At 45.1% G+C, this 18,957-nt stretch overlaps 1 protein-coding gene and 1 pseudogene across 2 annotated transcripts; both read right to left on the reverse strand.

The window, feature by feature from the left end:
• Positions 1–3,265: 3,265 nt before the first annotated feature.
• On the reverse strand, positions 3,266–7,819 carry LOC100304355 (uncharacterized). The gene is made up of 3 exons (NM_001165793.1): positions 7,448–7,819; positions 6,661–6,849; positions 3,266–4,174 (listed from the first exon to the last, which is right to left on the reverse strand). Exon 3 carries the CDS (start codon positions 4,140–4,142, stop codon positions 3,846–3,848), a length of 297 nt encoding a protein of 98 aa, NP_001159265.1. The 5' UTR covers positions 4,143–4,174; positions 6,661–6,849; positions 7,448–7,819; the 3' UTR covers positions 3,266–3,845.
• A 2,069-nt stretch (positions 7,820–9,888) lies between these two features.
• Positions 9,889–17,253, reverse strand: LOC103629832 (uncharacterized; annotated as a pseudogene). Its single transcript, NR_161243.1, has 12 exons — positions 15,831–17,253; positions 14,627–14,701; positions 14,406–14,512; positions 14,089–14,331; positions 13,938–14,006; positions 12,820–12,984; positions 11,617–12,727; positions 11,432–11,544; positions 11,152–11,276; positions 10,422–10,481; positions 10,246–10,337; positions 9,889–10,175 (listed from the first exon to the last, which is right to left on the reverse strand). The product of NR_161243.1 is annotated as an uncharacterized protein (transcript).
• Positions 17,254–18,957: the final 1,704 nt, after the last annotated feature.

An 18,957-nucleotide genomic window follows, 5' to 3' on the forward strand; every position in this document is an offset into this window, starting at 1 on the left:
GGTCGCGGGCGGGCGTGGGGCGGGCGGCGGTGGGAGCGGCGGCGCCGGGCGGGTTGAAGAGAGGAGCTGAAAGGAGAGAAAGAGAGAAGAGAGCCCATCGGGCGGTTAAATTACAATCTTTGCCGAGTGCCCGCGATCCGGCACTCGGCAAAGATTTTTTTAAAATTTAAAAATAAACTTTGCCGAGTGCCGGATCGCGGGCACTCGGCAAAGACGCCTTTGCCGAGTGCTAGATGTAGAGCACTCGGCAAAGATGTGTTCTACAGACTTTGCCGAGTGCCCAAGTACAGGCACTCGGCACAGACTTCTTTGCCGAGTGCTAACTGGACAGCACTCGGCAAAGTATATTTTATTTTTTTTATTTTTGGCAACCAAACTTTTTGTGGTGTGTTCCTACACTATGTAGACCTACAAGTACCATTTTGGTACAATTATAAAAGTGTTTTTTATAACTATTAGATTTAGTTCGTTTATTTGAATTTCCTCGGAAAATTTAGATTTGAACTGCAGGTCACTCGAAACTTGGAAAACCGTGCATGCAAAAATGATATTCATGTTACTTAGCATAAGTTACGACCTATTCCAGGAGCGGACCGGAAACTTCGAGGAACATGCTCACTAAACATGGTCGTGAACTTGCCATCCACATGTTTAAAAATTTTATAAAACACAAATAAAGTCAGAAAATCCTGAAACTTGTCCACGTGTCATGATATCATATGTACAGGCTGCGATAAAAATTTTAGAATGTTTGGAGAAAGTTGTGGGACACTATGTGTAGAAACCTAGGAGAACTACATTGAAACTCTATGATTTCATGTGTAGTTCTCCTAGGTTTCTACACATAGTGTCCCACAACTTTCTCCAAACATTCTAAAATTTTTATCGCAACCTGTACATATGATATCATGACACGTGGACAAGTTTCAGGATTTTCTGACTTTGTTTGTGTTTTATACAATTTTTAAACATGTGTATGGCAAGTTCACGGCCATGTTTAGTGAGCATGTTGCTCGAAGTTTCCGGTCCGCTCCTGGAATCGGTCGTAACTTATGCTAAGTAACATGAATATCATTTTTGCATGCACGATTTTCCAAGTTTCGAGTGACCTACAGTTCAAATCTAAATTTTCCGAAGAAATTCAAATAAACGAACTAAATCTACTAACGATTGAAAACTCTGTTAAAATTGTCCACAAATGATACATGTAGGTCTACATAGTGTAGGAACATACCACAAATTTTTTGAGAGACAAAATAAAAAAAATACAAATATACTTTGCCGAGTGTCCAGAGATGACACTCGGCAAAGTATGCTTTGCCGAGTGCCTACTATGCGGCACTCGGTACAGAACCTCTTTGCCGAGAGCCAACGGCTGGCACTCGGCAAAGACTAACGGCCGTCAGCTTTGGGACGGCCGCTGACGGCCGTTTGCCGAGAGCCCCCTTTGCCGAGTGTTTGACACTCGGCAAAGTTGTCTTTGCCGAGTGTCGTTCTGTGCCGAGTGTTCAGCTCTCGGCAAAGCACGGTTTGCCGAGTGCCTAACTTTACCGAGTGCGGCACTCGGCAAAGCTTTCTTTGCCGAGTGCCCGACAAAAGGCACTCGACAAAGAAGCCAACACTCGGCAAAGCCTCGGATTCCGGTAGTGAGTAGAGGTTCAAACCAACATGTGCACCATATACCTGCTGCCTGCAGGTCCGTATTTGTACGTATAGCAAGTCCTGACTGTACGTACGATGCATGACGCTTTGTTGTGTATTTGTACATGTAGCAACTAGCAGCAAGTCCGTGACGGCAAGGGCCCCCGTGCTTTCCTTGGCGAGAAGCTGTGCAGCGACTAGAGCATAGCCGTTTGATACAAATCCAAAGTATGGCACGGACTCGGACTATGATGTCCGTAAGTTGGCTGACGTTTGGATTCATTTGATCCAAACCCATATATAGTCGGATACTCAGATGCATCTCTACCAACCTTCGCATCCAATCCAACGATCGACCCATATAAATTGCGCAGCCTGCAGGCACACAACAATCCCGTATCAACTTTCCGTTCACCAAGCCATGGACATGGAGCGCTCCCCGACCTTCACCAGCGACAGCACCGTGCCACAATCCACCAGCGTCGACAATGCCGCGTGCCACAATCCGCCGACGGCTCTTTGCTCCCGATTCCATCATCGCCGTCCGGACAGCCACATTTGCTAGAACAGCAAGAGGCAGCAGGAGAGCTTTCATGAGGGAGCGAGCGATGAGGATGACGAAGACGACGACGACGTGTTGGAGACCTTTTGGATCTTAATGGACGTCTTCATGGAGGACTTTCTAGTCCAACCCACGTTGGAGACCGCCCGGTTCTTAATGGACGTCGGTGTCGCTGGCCTGGAGAAGCGTGTCTTCCACCCCACGGCGGAGCCAGGGTGCGACGGCGACGACATCAGAGCCTGCTCGATCTGCCTAGAGGACTACGAGGACGGCGTGGAGGTCGTCGTCACGCCGTGCCCCGGCCGCCACGAGTTCCACCACCGCTGCATTGCGAATTGGTTGCGGCGAAGCAACACGTGCCCTTTGTGCCGCCACGCTCTGTAGCTCGTACGTGAATGGGAATGCATGAGAAAACTGCGGCAATCTGAGATATACTCCAATAAAATAAATATGTAATCGTGTAACTTATTTCTAGGCCATGTCGTCTAATGCTGGTCCTTAATTAAGGGTTTTTTTTGCTAGCAACATGTACGCCCAATCTTGCCATGATGCATGAAGGACAACTGCACTAGTGGAGGGTACAAGCGACTGAAACTCCTCATCACCACTGCACCAGCTAGCGTGAGTAGGTGATCAACATGAAATACCTTAATTAGAAGCCCCCTGCCGGCTATAGATAGCCAACCGGGTCGTACGGCACGACACTGGCACTAGCACGACCAGGCACAACACGGCACGACACGACACGTCTAGGCACGGCAAGAGATCTGTGTCGTGCCTATTAGTGCCTCCGTGCTGGTCCACCTGCCCAGGCTCGGCACTATCAGTGCCCAGGCGGGCCGTGCCGTGCCACCAGACACGGTGGCATGTTAGTGCTAATGCCAGCACGAGCACTAAGTCTGAAAACACACTTTCTACCATCAAACAGATAAGAAATAAAACTTCAAACTGCTATGTTTCTGTTATGAGCTGTAGTGCAATAGCTGCCTCGTTAAAAACTTGTCTAGCTAAAACTCACCCTTGTGATAAACCCTAGACGGGAAAAAAGAGTACAGCACAGCTCATTAAAAAGTTCATTGTCCTTACAACAAACAAAGTCCAAGTGCATAATATTACAGTCCCATTACACAAATGGTCACAAAGAGACTAATCAATATAAAGATTTTCAAATGTTTCTTCAAGCTCTTTGTCATACACCATGTGTTGCATCCTTGCTTCATCATCCTCCCAATCTTTAATGCATGTCAACATCTCAACCACATCAGACTTCAACCTCCTCCTCCGTTCATCGATGATCCTGCCAGTTAAACTAAAAGTGGATTATGAAGAGATGGTAGACACAGGAACACTTAAAATATCTTTAGCCATAATTGACATTACTGGATAAGTGAGTTTGTGCTGATGCCACCAGTGCAAGATGTTGAAATCATCAGTTAACTGGTTTACATCGTCACAATCTAAGTAAGAAATGAGTTCAGAAGCATTAGAAGTTGAAGAGTTTGCAGCATGCAGTAGAGCAGTTGCAGAGGAATCTCTAGCAATGTTTAGAGTAGAAGCAAAATAATGCATACCAACAGAATCACCCACATCATCAGTATCATCATAAATTTTATCCCAAGCAGACCTTTTCTTACTAGACAAGTTAGGAGGGACAACCCTTCTTACCGTTCACAATTTTGAAAAGTTTCTCGAAATCTAACCAGACTGGAGAAGTAGAAGGACGACAATGCTTGGCGTTGTGTTCGTCCCCTTCACCTTGACCTTCCTCACCACCGCCTTGTTGTTCATCACCAACATGGATGGGATGCTCACTGCTATGGCCTAAGAGCGCTGCAGCATCCTCCCGAAGGTCATCCTCATTGTAATCTCCGGTCAACCCACACAACCGCCTCTCCTCGTTGTCATCAATCTCAACAGTTTCATCGTCGGAGACGGTCATCGACCCACCTCGGAGTCCCGGTTCCTCAACGGCTACAATAGGAATACAATATTAGGGTTAGGGTTACATAATAAAAGAGGTTAGGGTTACCTAATAAGCCGGAGCACCGGGATCTCCACAGGCGACGTCGACTGATCGACCGTCGACGAACAACCGATCCGGCTACCCGGTTCCTCGACGGATTTAAATCTAGAGCACCGTAGCAGCCGACGGTGTATGAGCTCGAGGGAGACGATGAGGTAGACGAGGATGATGTTGTGTCGTGTGCTAGTGCCGGCCAGTTAGTGTAGATGACACCGAAGGGGGAGAAGAAGATAGGAGAGAGGAGAGGGAGACCAGAGCTAGGGTTACATACTAAAAGAGGTTAGGGTTAGGGTTGCCTAATAAGCTGGAGCACCGAGATCTCCGCAGGCGACGTTGACCGGTCGACCGTCGACGAACAATCGATCTGGCCACCCGGTTCCTTGACGGATTTGAATCCAGAGTACCATAGCAGCCGACGGCGTATGAGCTCGAGGGAGACGATGAGGTAGACGAGGATGATGTTGTGCCGTGTGCCAGTTTCAGCCAGTTGGTGTAGATGACACCGGAGGGGGAGAAGAAGATATGGGAGAGGAGAGGGAGACCGGAGCTAGGGTTACAGATAAGAGTTACCCGGTTCCACAAACGCGCAATTCTGTTGAGGTCTTGAGGCTAGAGTGGGGGAGAGGGAGAGCCGTCGAGCCGGAGACCGAATAGAGGAGAGGGAGACCGGAGCGGAGAGAGGATAGATCTGAGCCTGAGCGCTGAGCGGAGGCAGAGGGACCGGGGGAGGAGTTCGCAGCTTCGTGACGACGTTTAGGGTTTAGTTGTGCAGGCGCGGCTTTGGGATATGGGGGCGGGGGCATATGGCGCGTTTCGCTTAGCTAGCTGGGCCTGGGCCGCGCTGGCGCCTGGGCCGTGCCAGTCCAGTTAACCGTGTCGGCTTGGGTCGACACTATGGGCCGAGCTGGTGGCCCAGGCATGGCACTGGCATTATATGGACCGGGTCGTGTCGTGTTGTGGCAGAACCTCCCAAGTTATTGGCCCCACATGCACCTACCCTTGTCTCAAAGACCTCAGACGGCTATGCATGTGCACTAAATAACTTAATAGGATATGTCTGAGTGTCCCAGGGACCCCAGATAAACCACTTACAACCAGGATCGCAAGATTAAGTAAACACAAATCACACACGAACATTTTGCAGCAGAAATCTTATTACCAAATTTTACAAGTTACAACAAATTTACATTATATTTATCGGAGTGGTTACAAAAGTGGTTCAAAGTGATAAACTTTGAAATGTTATAAATTATTTATAAGTTTGAAATATATGCTAGCTCAAGTGACCATCCTCAATAAGAAGTATAGAAGAGTTACTTAGACTTATAAGAAGGCCGAGCCCACCGGCACTTAACACCATCAACAGCAGCACAAAGTAAAACCTGAAAAACAACAGGGAATAAAACCCTGAGTACGGAATTACTCAGCAAGACTTACCCGACTAAAGAAAAGACTCTCAAGGGTATGCTGGCTAGAGGGATTCAAGGTAAGGCTCATCAAGTTTCAAAGACTCTTTTTGCATAAAAGCTTACTAGAAGTGGGTCCTTAAGCCAAAATTTTACATCACAAGTTAAGTACTTTTCCTGAATCTAGATTTGCCTAATCTAGAGCATTCACTTGTCCTACACTAGCTTTCTTTTAAAATCCAACTTTTGTTTCGCTTGTTATCTACGATGAGGGTCGAAGATCCAGTATTCATATCCGAGAAGTTCGGCGATCCAAATCGATTAATACCCAGCTGGGGATCTCCAACCACACGACATATGCTTCTCTTAACTCTTTTGCACATGTCTACCATTCCCACGGATCCTCCACCACATGAACAGGTCCGCGCCACCCGAGAGCACACCACCCCTTTTAGGCAGTCCTTTGCCAGGAGGGTACGTGCCACTCTCGCCATCTCTCCACTCCCAGTGCGCGATTGTCTTTTCATGTATGGAATAGTCGGGTTCAAGCTTACCCATGACGAGGTATGTGGCCAGATAAAGGGTCCTAGATCAGCAGGCCAACAATCGGTATGGTCCTTAATTGACATAGACGGAGACACTACACCAAGACTCCTTTCTCGTGCAAGTCACCCGTCCGGTCTCAGCTTTATTATTTAAACCCAAAGTTTGGTACCTGGCATAGGTACATCTTTTCCGATGTTGAATCCATCATGGCCATGATGGATTCACCATCAAGTTTTATTTTTGAAAACTTCCCATCCAATTTGTAGCATCACTTTTGTTTTAAAACAAAACATTTTGTTTTTCTAAAGCAAGGCTAAGCATCAAAAATCCATTTCATAAAAGGGTATCAAGGAAGGGTAATCAATTTTCCAAGGAAGGAAATGCATCAATGGTTTAGCACACAACTCCTATCACCTAATGCGTCAAACAAGGTGATAAAAATTTTAAAACAGCAAGGAGGTGGAAAATGCACCGGGGCTTACCTGGAATAACACTAAGTCAGTGTTGGTTAGACGACGATCTCTTGATGATCTTCCTTGTCCTGGCACTTGATCAGGCCATCCATCCTTAAGTTTATCCATCAGCATCACCTTACGAAGAAACTCGCGCTTAACAACATCTTGTGGTCGACTCGGTTCTAGTCCTCCATATCACGTGATCAACTAGCGTACCTGATGAGATGCATAATGCACATGTACAAACATAAGGAAGAGTAACACAACATATTACACACAATATAGAATTAAGAAAAATGACGAGGTGCTGCAACACTCGTGAGAAAATACTAGACGCCACAAATGACTGAGTACAACAATGACGACCACGGGTTCTAACTCAAACATCGAGAAATAGCAAACTATACATACCAAGTTCAACACTCGAGTTCCTCCTGTTCAACTTAATTTATTTAAAAAAAGAAATCACAACTATGCATACGCTCTATATTTCCCTAAGCTAGAGCATACCTCAAACCTAGACTTTGTCGTATCATTATAAATAATGGGACAACTAAACAAACACTTTATGGCGAGGCACTTCAACGATCATCTAATATAAGCACAACAAATACTTAATACCACCACAATATCTACAAACAAAAGAGAGGACAGAATCCTTCCATGTATAACTCAATGGACTAGCACGCAAGCACTGCTACGGATCATGAGGTTATCCCAGAGCACATCTGCTAAGGACAAAGAATCATTACCACTAATTTATTTATCTAATTTACTCGCTAATTCAATAGCAGGAAATAACAATTCATCTTACCAACATCAATCAATTCCGAATACACAAGAACGACGTCAATCATATGGCTCAGGCGTCCCACCGAATACCTAGCGAGCACAGGAGAAAGGGAGCACCAACACCAGGGATCGATGGCCGGAATGGGGAGTACATCAGGGAGCCATGACCTGGTGTAGATGAGGCAAGGAGTAGCCGAGCGCCCGGTGCGCGGTGCTGGGCGCATGCGCCAGAGATATTACGACACGGTGGCAAGGTGAGGTCTGACCTAGGCACGCAGCAAAAGGGAGGAGGATGATGGTCTACCGTGCGCTGGTGGCAGAGATCGGCATCCGCGGTTAAGGAGAGGCCTGACCGTCGAGGGAACAGAGAGGGATAGTGAGGAAAAGAGGTGACATGAATGAGAGAGTGCTGGGGAGGAAGAAGACGTGAGGAACGTGGAGTCTGGTGGGCGGCAGGAATTCTTCCAGATCTGGAACTGGTGCACAGCACTTTGTCCGAAAGGATACGAACGATTGGAAAAATATCTCCTGTTGAGCGGCGACCCATGATAAGGATGACATGATCTTTCCTTCTCCTTTTCTTTTCACTAATTCACTTTTAAATTCCCAAAATAAAAAGTTGAACACTTTTTAATGTCCAAATTCCACTACGTGAAGAATGAAAGATCCTCAACGCTAGTTTCCCCAATACAGAAATAAGTTCCAGTTAACTGAAACTATGTTCAGCCACCACTTACCTGACAGAGCGTTTTAAAACATGAATTTCTCCCAATTCTAAGCAAGCAAATAGAAATCATGCTTAGTAAAAGTTGTTCTTCTATATTAGGTCTTCAAGTTTGCTATAAGAATCGTAGACCCAACCTCCCTAGATTAAGCACTAGAAAGCTCCAAAGTTGAGCAACACTCACTAAAAATTCAGTTTCAGTTAACTGCACTAAATCTGAAATCCAAAGTTTGACAGCATGTTTTAGACACCATTTTCTCCCATTTCTAGCCTAGTTCAGGGGGATCCACCTTAATGCAAATTACTCACCACACTACCCTCTAACACTTTTCTATAGAGAGTGCAGGCCATAACATCATGGATCAGTCACAACAGAGCTCTGCAGTTTGATAAACAATGCTGAAACTGCACTTTAACTTCCTGAACAAATTTCAGAACAACAGAATCTGACAGCAAGGTTTTGGGCCCCTTTTTCTCTCAATTCCATATAGTTCTTTGGTCAGATCACTTAATAGAACTTGCCCTCCTATGACAGCTATACAACTTCGTCATGGTGATCATAATCTATAACTCTATGGAAAGGACAGTCGATAGCTCCAAACTTGGCACTTTTTACTGAAATTCAGATGACTGGACCAAATTCAGACCACAACCCACCTGACAGCTGATCTTCGAACCATATTTTATCCCAATTCTGAGCAACAACAGACCATGCTTTCTTAAGGAAACTTACTTACTATTACTTGGTATCTAAATTTGCTATAAAGAATATGGCTCGCAATTCTATAGACCATGCACAAAAGAGCTCACAAGTTGTACCAAAACACACAATTTCGGGTTCTGGTTTTTTTACTAAGTCTGAACGGGAAACAGATTAATTACGACTACTCAATATCGGCTCTAACTATCTTGGTCCGATTTAATTTTGCATCAATATTGTTGTCGTCGAGTTCTAATAAATCTTGTTTCGGACAAAAATCATCAAAGTGAGTTGGGCTTCCGAATTCGTATTCGCGCGAGCGATAAATTTTAAATAATCACCGGACGCACCGATTTTCGGAACAACGATGTTCCGAACATCACGAAAATTTTGGAAAAGCCCAGACAGATAAAAATAAAACTACGTCGCACTCGCGACAGACGAAACAGATGCGATATTAAAATCGCGATAGGCGAAGATGTTTAAAATTTAGCATCTGTTTTATCCACTGATATTACGTGCTTAAATTCATACTCGTTGTCGAGCGGAATATAAACATCTGGGGTGTTACACGTGCTTTGGCCGTGCTTTTTAGTGCCGTGCCTGGGTCGGTCCACCGTGTTAGTGCCATATGGCCATCTATACTGCCGGCTAAAGGCATCGAAACCTTGATCGCTCCAAAATTTTCGAAGCTACTCTGGAGACCTTCCTATGCTAAGACTAAGACTCTCCAGCATTGTCGAACGACACGGATAAGGCATCCCTAAGTGTGCGCCTCATCATCCTGAAAAAAAGGAGAGCCTTCCACCAAAGTATGTGGAACACCTAATTTGTTAGAGATCATATTAAAAGCAGAAAAGTGTTTTCCTTTATTTATATGAGTATTTATATGAGTGTATCCATCCATTTGTCATCACATGTGAACACCACCTTTTAAAAACAATTAATAAAAATATATGACACTAAATTATGCATCATGCTGGAATTTTTATTATGAGTGCATTTTATGACAATATAAAAATAACATAAAAAATATGTTAAAAATCCAAGGTGGAGATTATTCTCTATTATATGACTAGGTGAGTGCCCGTACGTTGCAACGGAACCGTATAACAACACGATAACTTATGTACATGTGTGCGTTATACTGTTATGAGAAAATGTTTCAGAATTCATTTGTGATTCTATCCATACATAAATTTTGTTATTTTAATCTAATAACATACATCCATTCCATGCAACAGATTTTTCTTCTTCGTTCATCCGACCATGGTGCGCTTCCTGACTCGTTGCCTCACTGTTTTGCAAAGAGTAGACAAAAAGTCGCTACTCACATCAGTGCAGCTAGCAATGAAGGCCATGTGCTGCCACAGGGGCCGACAAGACCATGCCATACCTTGAGTCGGCTTGTTCTGGGTGGAACACCATTGCTTCCAAGCCTTTCTATTTTCTTACTTGTTTTAATAGATGAAATAGTGGAAATGGCTCCTATGTCACGCAAAGGATATAAGCAAAAGGTAAAACACAAGAGGGAAATATAAATGTAGAAGTAAGATTGAGATAAGTAATTGCCTCTAAGTTTTGTCTATTGCAGCTAGTGATGGAGCGTCCAATAGATGGGATGTCTTTAAACTGGATATCCAAACCAGGATATAAGCATGACATTTAAAAAACCAAAATAATAAAACAAAGGCATGTTATAAATAAACACTGGAATATGAGCAGAGAAACACTTTAGTTCGTTTTAACAAAGTCTCTTCCACCTATGAAGACAACATAGAACAAAAGATGCAATTCAGTGAACAGCTAGCTATTGTGTTGCAAGAATAATAACTATTGTGTTCATGTATTCAGTAATGCACAATTAAACTGGCATGGCAAATGTCTCCATTAATCACATACTACTGTCTGGCTAATCCTAATGTGCAACTATTAGTCACAGGACACTTGAAGGGTGAGGATATTATTAAAATCACATTAATCCTCCCATGCAGCTCTTTGTCACAGACTTACATGCCATTTAAAGAGTGAAAATATTGCTAAACAGTATAGTGGACATTTTTTTCTCATCTCATCAACCCAGCAACATATTAAATCTGATTACAGATTGAAGTAGTCATTTAGACCTCAATATCCTAAGAACACAGATCATGTGACGCTAAACATTTTCACCAAATATAAATGGAGTTACTGTCATTACTCAAAAGGAAGTGCTAGCACTTCTGGCTATTCTGACGAGTAACTGTCGATCTTGTAAACAGAAACTTGAGTGGCAATATTGAGGGAGACGACATGAACTCACTTGCCCGAGGACGCTGTAGTGGTGTAAATATAGAGGGAGACGACATGAACTCCCGTTTAATGTCAATCTTTGCGTCTGCCACGCCTTCAGACAATAAGGTATAGAATTTCCACATCTGGCTCATACTGAAGAAAAGGAAGGTTAACCAAAATATTAATTAAAAACAAAAGGACAGCTAAGCGATTATGTTTCAGTTATGCACAACAAATTTGTGGCTCAAATATATTTCTCAAACACACAATATAAGTGTATAATCTAGACAGAGAGACCTAGTAGTTACCTTGCTCTAAAGGGAACCTTTGACGTTATCCAAGACTTCAGGACCATCAATGCATCACAGTAAGATACCTCTGTTTTGAATCCAATGGCCTTCTTAAGTGAACTGCTAGATACCTGTCCCAGAAAGGAATAAGGTGAGGTAACCGGTAAATTCCAGAGCAATTTGGTAAGGACAGATTCACCAACCTGCGATACAACATATGGAGCCACACTACCAAAAAGAGAGCGGACATTTTCACAATCATAGAATAAATCTGTTGCATAATGAAGATCCTCATCCATTCTTGATGCTATCCATTTGAAGCTTTGAATGCACTTCATAAATGATGATTCAACTGCTCTGTTTTCACCACAATGTGTAGCATCTGTGAAGATCCTAGATTTTGCCCTATAATGATCATCCCAGAATCTATCAAGAACTTCCAGAAGATATACACATTTTTCCTTGCATCTTTTTGAAGAAAATATTGATAAAATTCTAGATAATTCTGGTGACTCCCAGTCATACACTGTACATTGTTTTGTAGATACATCAGCTAGAGAAAGTCCTCCTGCTAGAATAGAATCAACTTGGGATAAAGTTTTTTCAACTTTCACTACCTGCACAAAATCAGTCACACCCATTTCTTCAAAAAATTGCCTCCATTTTTCCAGTGCAAATGATGACGACTGTGAACCATGATGCTGCAAATAGGTACTATCAAGTTCAATCCAACTTATTTCTACATTCTGAAGAGTCTAGTAGCATCCACGGAATTTCCATAATCTTTACTGAAGTGAATTGGTTCATCAGCTGGGCTCTTGTATCCATGGTTTGTAAGGAATATAGGACTCTTCCGTAGTTCTGACACTATCTCTCCTCTTTCAAAGTTACAGCTGGTGCAAGAAGACTGAAGATGAACCATAATAAAGCTCACATACTCTCTAATCACTATATCAGCCACATTAGCATCTAAACCGTTACGCAAGGACACCATGATGTGATTTTTAACAATGTCATGCCCAGACAACTTCCGCACCCCGATCCTTTGGAGCATGTCTGCCAGATCATTTATTCTGACTTCCTCCATGAGATATTTATTTTTGCAGCATGCAGAGAGAAGGTTTGGACTTACAGTTCGAAGATTACCATATAGAGCTGGAAAATTCGGAATGCTACTGCATTCAGGAATGGAATTGGCAACATCATATGGCAACCATATACGACCATCTGAAATAGAGGTAAATGAACCATCTGAAAGTGGGATGCATGGTACTTTCCTAACTTTATCCAAAAGAATGTCTTCGAGGCTTCTTGCTGAGGAAACATTTTGAGAAGGATGAGACAGCAATGTCAGATAAAGGTTAACAAACCAGTTATTTTTGAAGTCACAACCAGGGGGCACACACCTGTTATTTTTGAAGTCACAAACCGTACGGGTCGCGGGCGCGCATCCTATTCCGGTGGCAGCTGTCGCGTGTGATGACGCGGAAGCGGAGCGGACCGTCATCGTTCAAGGACCCCCTGGAGAGTTCACATTCGCGCAGCTGGAGGCGGCCACCAAGGGGTTCGCGCTGGAGGCCAATGGAAAAAACTAAAACAGATTAGCAATGCCGTATTCGTAGCAGTCAAACACATCCCACATGTTTGCAATTTCACGTACTGCAGCAATAGAAAAAACTGAAACATATAGCAGTTAAAGCAAACCAATACAAGAAACTTTAATAAAATGCATGTAGATACAGACCAAGCGAGGTTATTTGAAACGCTCTTGTGTGTAGCTCCAATTGAAACATTATAACTGGATCATTTTGCAACAGACGGAAAAATCCAAAACATTCCTATGTTCCCTTGAAAGAAGAGCAGTTGAGTTAAGAACATAGGCAGTAGGTTCAATCCAGTCATCTGATTTTAATGAATTGCTAGATGAATGTCCTAACGCGGACAACACTGTTGTCTGTCTATTAGTTGTATCTAAATCCAGTCCAAGAGGATTCTCAAATACTCTGAATGAAATGAATCCAGTCCAAGAGCATTACTCTAAATGAAACAAATCTAGTCCAAGAGGATTCTCAAATACTCTGCCTGTCAGTTATATGTGAATCCAGTCCAAAGGCATAACTATCATACTACGATGCCATGAAGTTCAACTGTAAATAACACCAATGGATAACACAAGAACCATTGCATTATACAACACTTGATGTCTTATGATTCTGAATTATATAGATCAAGGGCTTTTGTCCGGTCGATCTCAAAGTGGATCACAGGAAGCAGCCTCAGTCTATACCTTCACCAGACCCAGGGAGCATCCAGCACTGAGTCTGCCCTTTTATATAGATTACAAAAAAATGTATGGGCAATCAAATTTTGTCAATGTGCCAAAGTCCAAACTACAGCAGAACAAGAGGACTGACTATGATCAACAAATTAATAGAATGAGAAGGCAAATTCAATGAGAAGGAGGACTCAAGTTGAAGTATTCAGTTTTAAAACACATGTATGTTATGCAGGGCAATAATCATACCTCCTTGGTAACCCCAATTGCATCTTCCTCGCATACCACTTCCTGGGTCTCGGTTATATCCACCATTTTCTGGATCAACTTATCAAAATGTGTCATTGCCTAAAACATCACACGAGATCAAGGATATCTGTACCAAGACATCATTTAGTACCTTGATAGTTCCCATATCTGCCTTGTTTATAGCCATATCCACCACCATATCCACTTTGATTATCATAGCCACTATATCCACCTTGATTATCATAGCCATTATAACCACCTTGATTGTCATAATACCCACCACCCTGATGATAGCCACCTTGGTTGTTTCCATATCCACCATAGCCACCGTAGCCACCTCTACCCCAGCCCCTTCCACGCCCACGCCCTCTTCCTCGACCCCGTGCATAAGAATCTAACAGAGCAACAATTAAGATGCTAGATAATCAACAAAAATACCACAATCAGTGTGAATAATCACCGCCATACCTTCGTACTCTAGCTGCTGGAATTGTGCTGGTGGTCTGCGTGGTTGGCGCTGTGGTGGTGGCACCTGCTGTTGCCTTGGTTGTTCAACATACACTGGAGCTTGGTACCTATATAAAGATATTAATGTTACAACCATTTATATAGTGCACAAGTACTTTTGTATATCTTATAAAAGAAAGTCGGCTTCTAAGCACATGAAAAAAGATACACATCTGACTCACCCAGGAGTGTGCTTGTCCAGCTCTCTAGGGGACAGTGTAATTGAAATCATGGAAACATGCCGAGTCATCTCCAATCTGAAAACAGGGAAGCCTTTAAAAAGTTAGGAATGTGGATTGCATACACAAAAACGCAGATACGAAATAATCTAGAAGGAGTAGAAATTTTATGGGACAAGGCCTTCTTCTATGGGTTCCCAGACATCAGTGAACAATCAAATGCCAGATAGGCATCTTACAAATTAGGCAAATGAATGCAATGCAGAAGCACATTCCTAGAAACCAAATACGAGGCCTATTTTGGTTAGACAGCATCAGCTAAAAGGCAGCTATTCCAGGTAGCTCTGGTGCTGCATCTGGATGTTTTTTCAGTTGCATATGATCCATGTTGTGTGACTGATTCAGAAGCCCATGCAAATCTTACTTTATAGTTTTGTGAACAACGAGGACTACTGAATTTAACTGAACATCCTGCAAAGTTGTCACTATCCTTTTTGAAACAACTACTACATGCTTCATCTTCTCAAAAAGTGAAAAAAAAACTGAAGCATATCAATGCCTCACTAATGTTGTGTCCAGTATGCTTGTAAACCAAGGTTCTTGGAGGCTTTAAACTGGTCTGGTATCTTAGAGGGAAAAAGCATATTTTGTTGTTCCATGTGCGAAGCAAAAGCTTAACACGTGCCAATGAACTTCTGTAAGCATGACATGGTTCCGAATGAGATGTAAAGAAAGCATAACTATGTCATTTCAACACATTATCATTGTTTTTATATTTCTATAAAATATTACGTGTTGGACGATGTTACAAAACTTGATGAATGGAGGGAGTAACAATTAAAAAGCCCATAATTCATTTACTAAAACAGGCACGACAAAACTGTGGCTGCAAGCTAAATGGTTAATTGTGTGGCTGCAAGTTGAATGGTTAATTGGTCTTTCATATAATGCAACAATTGTTTTTATGAACTTTATCTGGAATTGGAGCTGTTCCTTTTGTGGATTTTCAGTAGGACTACACAGATGAAGCATTATTGGTTGATGTCATTTTTAATGTCGTGGATCCACCAGATAAACTTTAGATGACTAAATTAAGCTCTAGTAGATCTAAACAACCTAGGTAAAATATCAGACACAAACAACCCATTTCTTCCACGGAGGACAACAAGAATCGAAAGGTTTCAGGGTAAGTAGCATCACTAAACACCTGAAATGAAAGGTCTCCTTGGGCGGCTTTCTCCTTGGGTGGTGGTGGCACCTGCTATTGGTGGCTCCTCGTCAGCGTGGGTGGGATGGCCTCCTCCTTCCATGACGGCGACGGGGCTTGCTTCTTTTTGGCTCCTACTTGGCCCGTCCGACCGTCGCCTCTAGGCATGTAGATGGCATCGGGGGCAGGCATATATTGAGCTATATGGGACGCAAACAATCATCTACCGCATCCGCTGCTTGCCGCACATGGTTGTTGACGCCACAAGGATGAGGATGACGTGCGGCCTGCGTGACATTTGGATGCAATTGGCCTTGAGTGGATGGGGCGACGGTAGGTGGAGGCGGAACCGCCATGCGTGGAGGGGGAAACAGATCGTGCACGAAGGGCCTCTGCCGCAATCCACTGATGTCGGGATGCGCGGGAGCGGATGCGGGGGGACTTCCATCTATGCTTAGGCTGAGCGATTTGGGGCGAGGATGGTGTGGAGGGTGAGTGCGCGGTGGCGACGATGGAAGGGCGAGGTGTGCGGTGGAGGCGACGTGTGCGGGGTTTGCGGCAGAGGCCCGATGATGGAAGGCGGGGGTGTGCAGTGGAGGCGGCGTGCGCGGGGTTTGCGACAGAGGGGCAGTGGGGATGGGCCCCACAGCCAATACCCAACGGGATCGCCCCCCGCAGCTCGATCACCGGCAGCGTTGCGAGCGCGAACACGACGGTGTCATCGGGCCATCCGAGCCTCCGCAGCGACTCCGCCACCCATAGCCTGAATCCTGACGCCTTGATGGAGTCCCCCGCCGCTGCCCGCGCCACGCCGAGAGCGGCGGCTGCAGTGCAGCAGCCAAGCGCGAGCAGCGCCACCCGCTTCAGAGTATCCCGATCGGGCGCCTCCCGCTCCGTGGACTCCGCCTCCACACCTCCACCTATTGCCGCCGCCGCACACGGTGTCCTCCGGACGATGGCTCCGGCGCTGGAATCGCGGGGAACAGGGGAGGCCCGGAGAAGAGAGCGGGCGCCCGCAGGCGCGGTGCGGGAGGCGGCGGGTTCGCCCGTGGATGTGACGCGGCGAGAAGAGGAGCCCACCTCCACCACGTCAGCGGGGGCGAGGCAGCCGGTGCGGCGAGACGAACCGAGGCCGCCATGGGCATCGGGATCCCGTTCGTGGGTTGGATAGAGCTCGAGCTCTAAAGGGAGCTTTGGATCGATCGATTCCGGCCGGCGATGGAAGGGTGGGGGTGTGCGGGGTGGGGATCGTGGGGAGGATCCGCGTGGGCGTTGATTGCGGCGACGGTAGGGAGGATCATGGGGGATCCGCGCGTGAGCGATGATTGTGGCGGCGGTGGTGGGGAGGATCGTGGGGGATCCGCGCGTGGGCGATGATTGCGGCGTTGGTGAGGAGCGCGGGCGTTGAGGCAGGCAGAACCGTGCACCCCCGCTACTGTGTGGACGCCTACATTAGTAACTTAATGAGTAGTAAGGATTGGAAGCTTGTCTAAAAGAACTAAAATAAAATAAATACATAAAAATATGTTTTTGCACATCTTGCTGAAATTCTATAATGTGTATCTAAATTAAGGGTTTGAACTTCAAACTTGGGTTGATTTGAAATTCAAATAGAAAACAAAATAGAATAAAAAAAGAGAAAAGGAATAGCAACCTGCGCATGGGCCGAATTCTCCCTTGCCCGGCCCACCAGCCTCTTCTCTTTCCCCCCCCCCACGGCCCGCTCCTTTTTCCTGTGTTGCGCCGTACCGCGCCTACCCCTTAAAAACCCTAGCCGCCAGCCCTGTCCTCTCTCGTGTGCGCGTTTGGGTCGCCGTCGGGCGGGGCCCACTTACCAGTCATTGCCATGCCGCGCCAGCTCTTCATCGCGCAGCATTGTCGCGTGGGCCACCCAGGACCGCGTCTTCTTCAACCGTCCGCAGAACTCGCGGGTAGCTCCGGACTCGCCCAAATCACGCACGCCAAGAACAAACACCACCGAACCCATCGGCCGTGATCTCCTTTGGCCGGATGCTGCGGCTTCAACGGCACGGAGCTCGCCCGCGTTGACCGGATCCACCGTATGGATGTGCTCCCGCCCGAAATCCTCGCGGCGCGCTCGACTGGCGAAGTCTGCGGACTCATGTTCTAATTAATCATAATGATCTGCATAGGTTAATTTGATGGGACCTAATAGGTTACCCTAGTTTGTCTATCTTTATGCCTTGTTTACCACTAAACTTTCTGGGTAGTACTTGCTAGTGCTATATGTGGATTTGGGCATTGAGATACATATTATTCATACTTTTGTTATCAGTTGCTATTTACTGTTCATGATAAGATCATTATGTTAATTGGAACATGGAGAACCACCCGGGAAAACAGTGCTACCATAAGGGTTTAATGGGACGCCCTTGGCCGATTAATTAGGAAAGCTAGTGGAAGACTACCTTACCCGAAAGGGGCAAGGGCAGTAGGGGAGTGGTCAGTGTAGGGAGGCCCTCGGGAGGATTTTGCTGCGATGGCGGTCCTGCAAGGGATTCCTGCATTGGAGCTTCCTATAAACTGTAGCGGGTTTTCTGAAGCTAGTGGAACTTTGTAAAGGCCTCGTAGTGTTACCCTGCCTCGCCTCCTCGGTAGAGGTGTATGGGAAGTCGCGATCCCTTGGCAGATGGGTAACATGACTTGTGGGTAAAGATGTGCAACCTCTGCAGAGTGTAAAACTGGTATACTAGCCGTGCTCACGGTCATGAGCAGCTCGGACCCTCACATGATTAACTTATGGAACTAAATTCAATTTGTCATATGCATTGCATCACAGGTGATGTTGTTACTTCTGTTCTACTATTTAATTGGGTTGGTATTTACTCATACTTAGTAACTGCTAATAAAATTTTGACCAACTTTAAAAGCAATGCTCAGCTCTAACCATCATCTTTGGTAAGCCTTACACTTCACGTGAGCTCCCATCTTTGGCGAGTTCATGCACATTATTCCCCACAACTTGTTGAGCGATGAACGTATATGAGCTCACTCTTGCTGTCTCACACCCCCCACAGGTCAAGAACAGGTACCGCAGTATGAGGCGCTTGAAGGATGTTGTGATGTGTTCGTGAGAGATCTAGGTCGTCGTCTCCCAGTCAACTTT

This window comes from Zea mays, chromosome 6, assembly GCF_902167145.1.
Source record: "Zea mays cultivar B73 chromosome 6, Zm-B73-REFERENCE-NAM-5.0, whole genome shotgun sequence".
NCBI lineage: Eukaryota > Viridiplantae > Streptophyta > Magnoliopsida > Poales > Poaceae > Zea > Zea mays.

Coding starts and splice junctions, on each gene's coding strand:
- LOC100304355 (NM_001165793.1), bottom strand. CDS start 4,142: ATGACCGTCTCCGACGATGAAACTGTTGAGATTGATGACAACGAGGAG.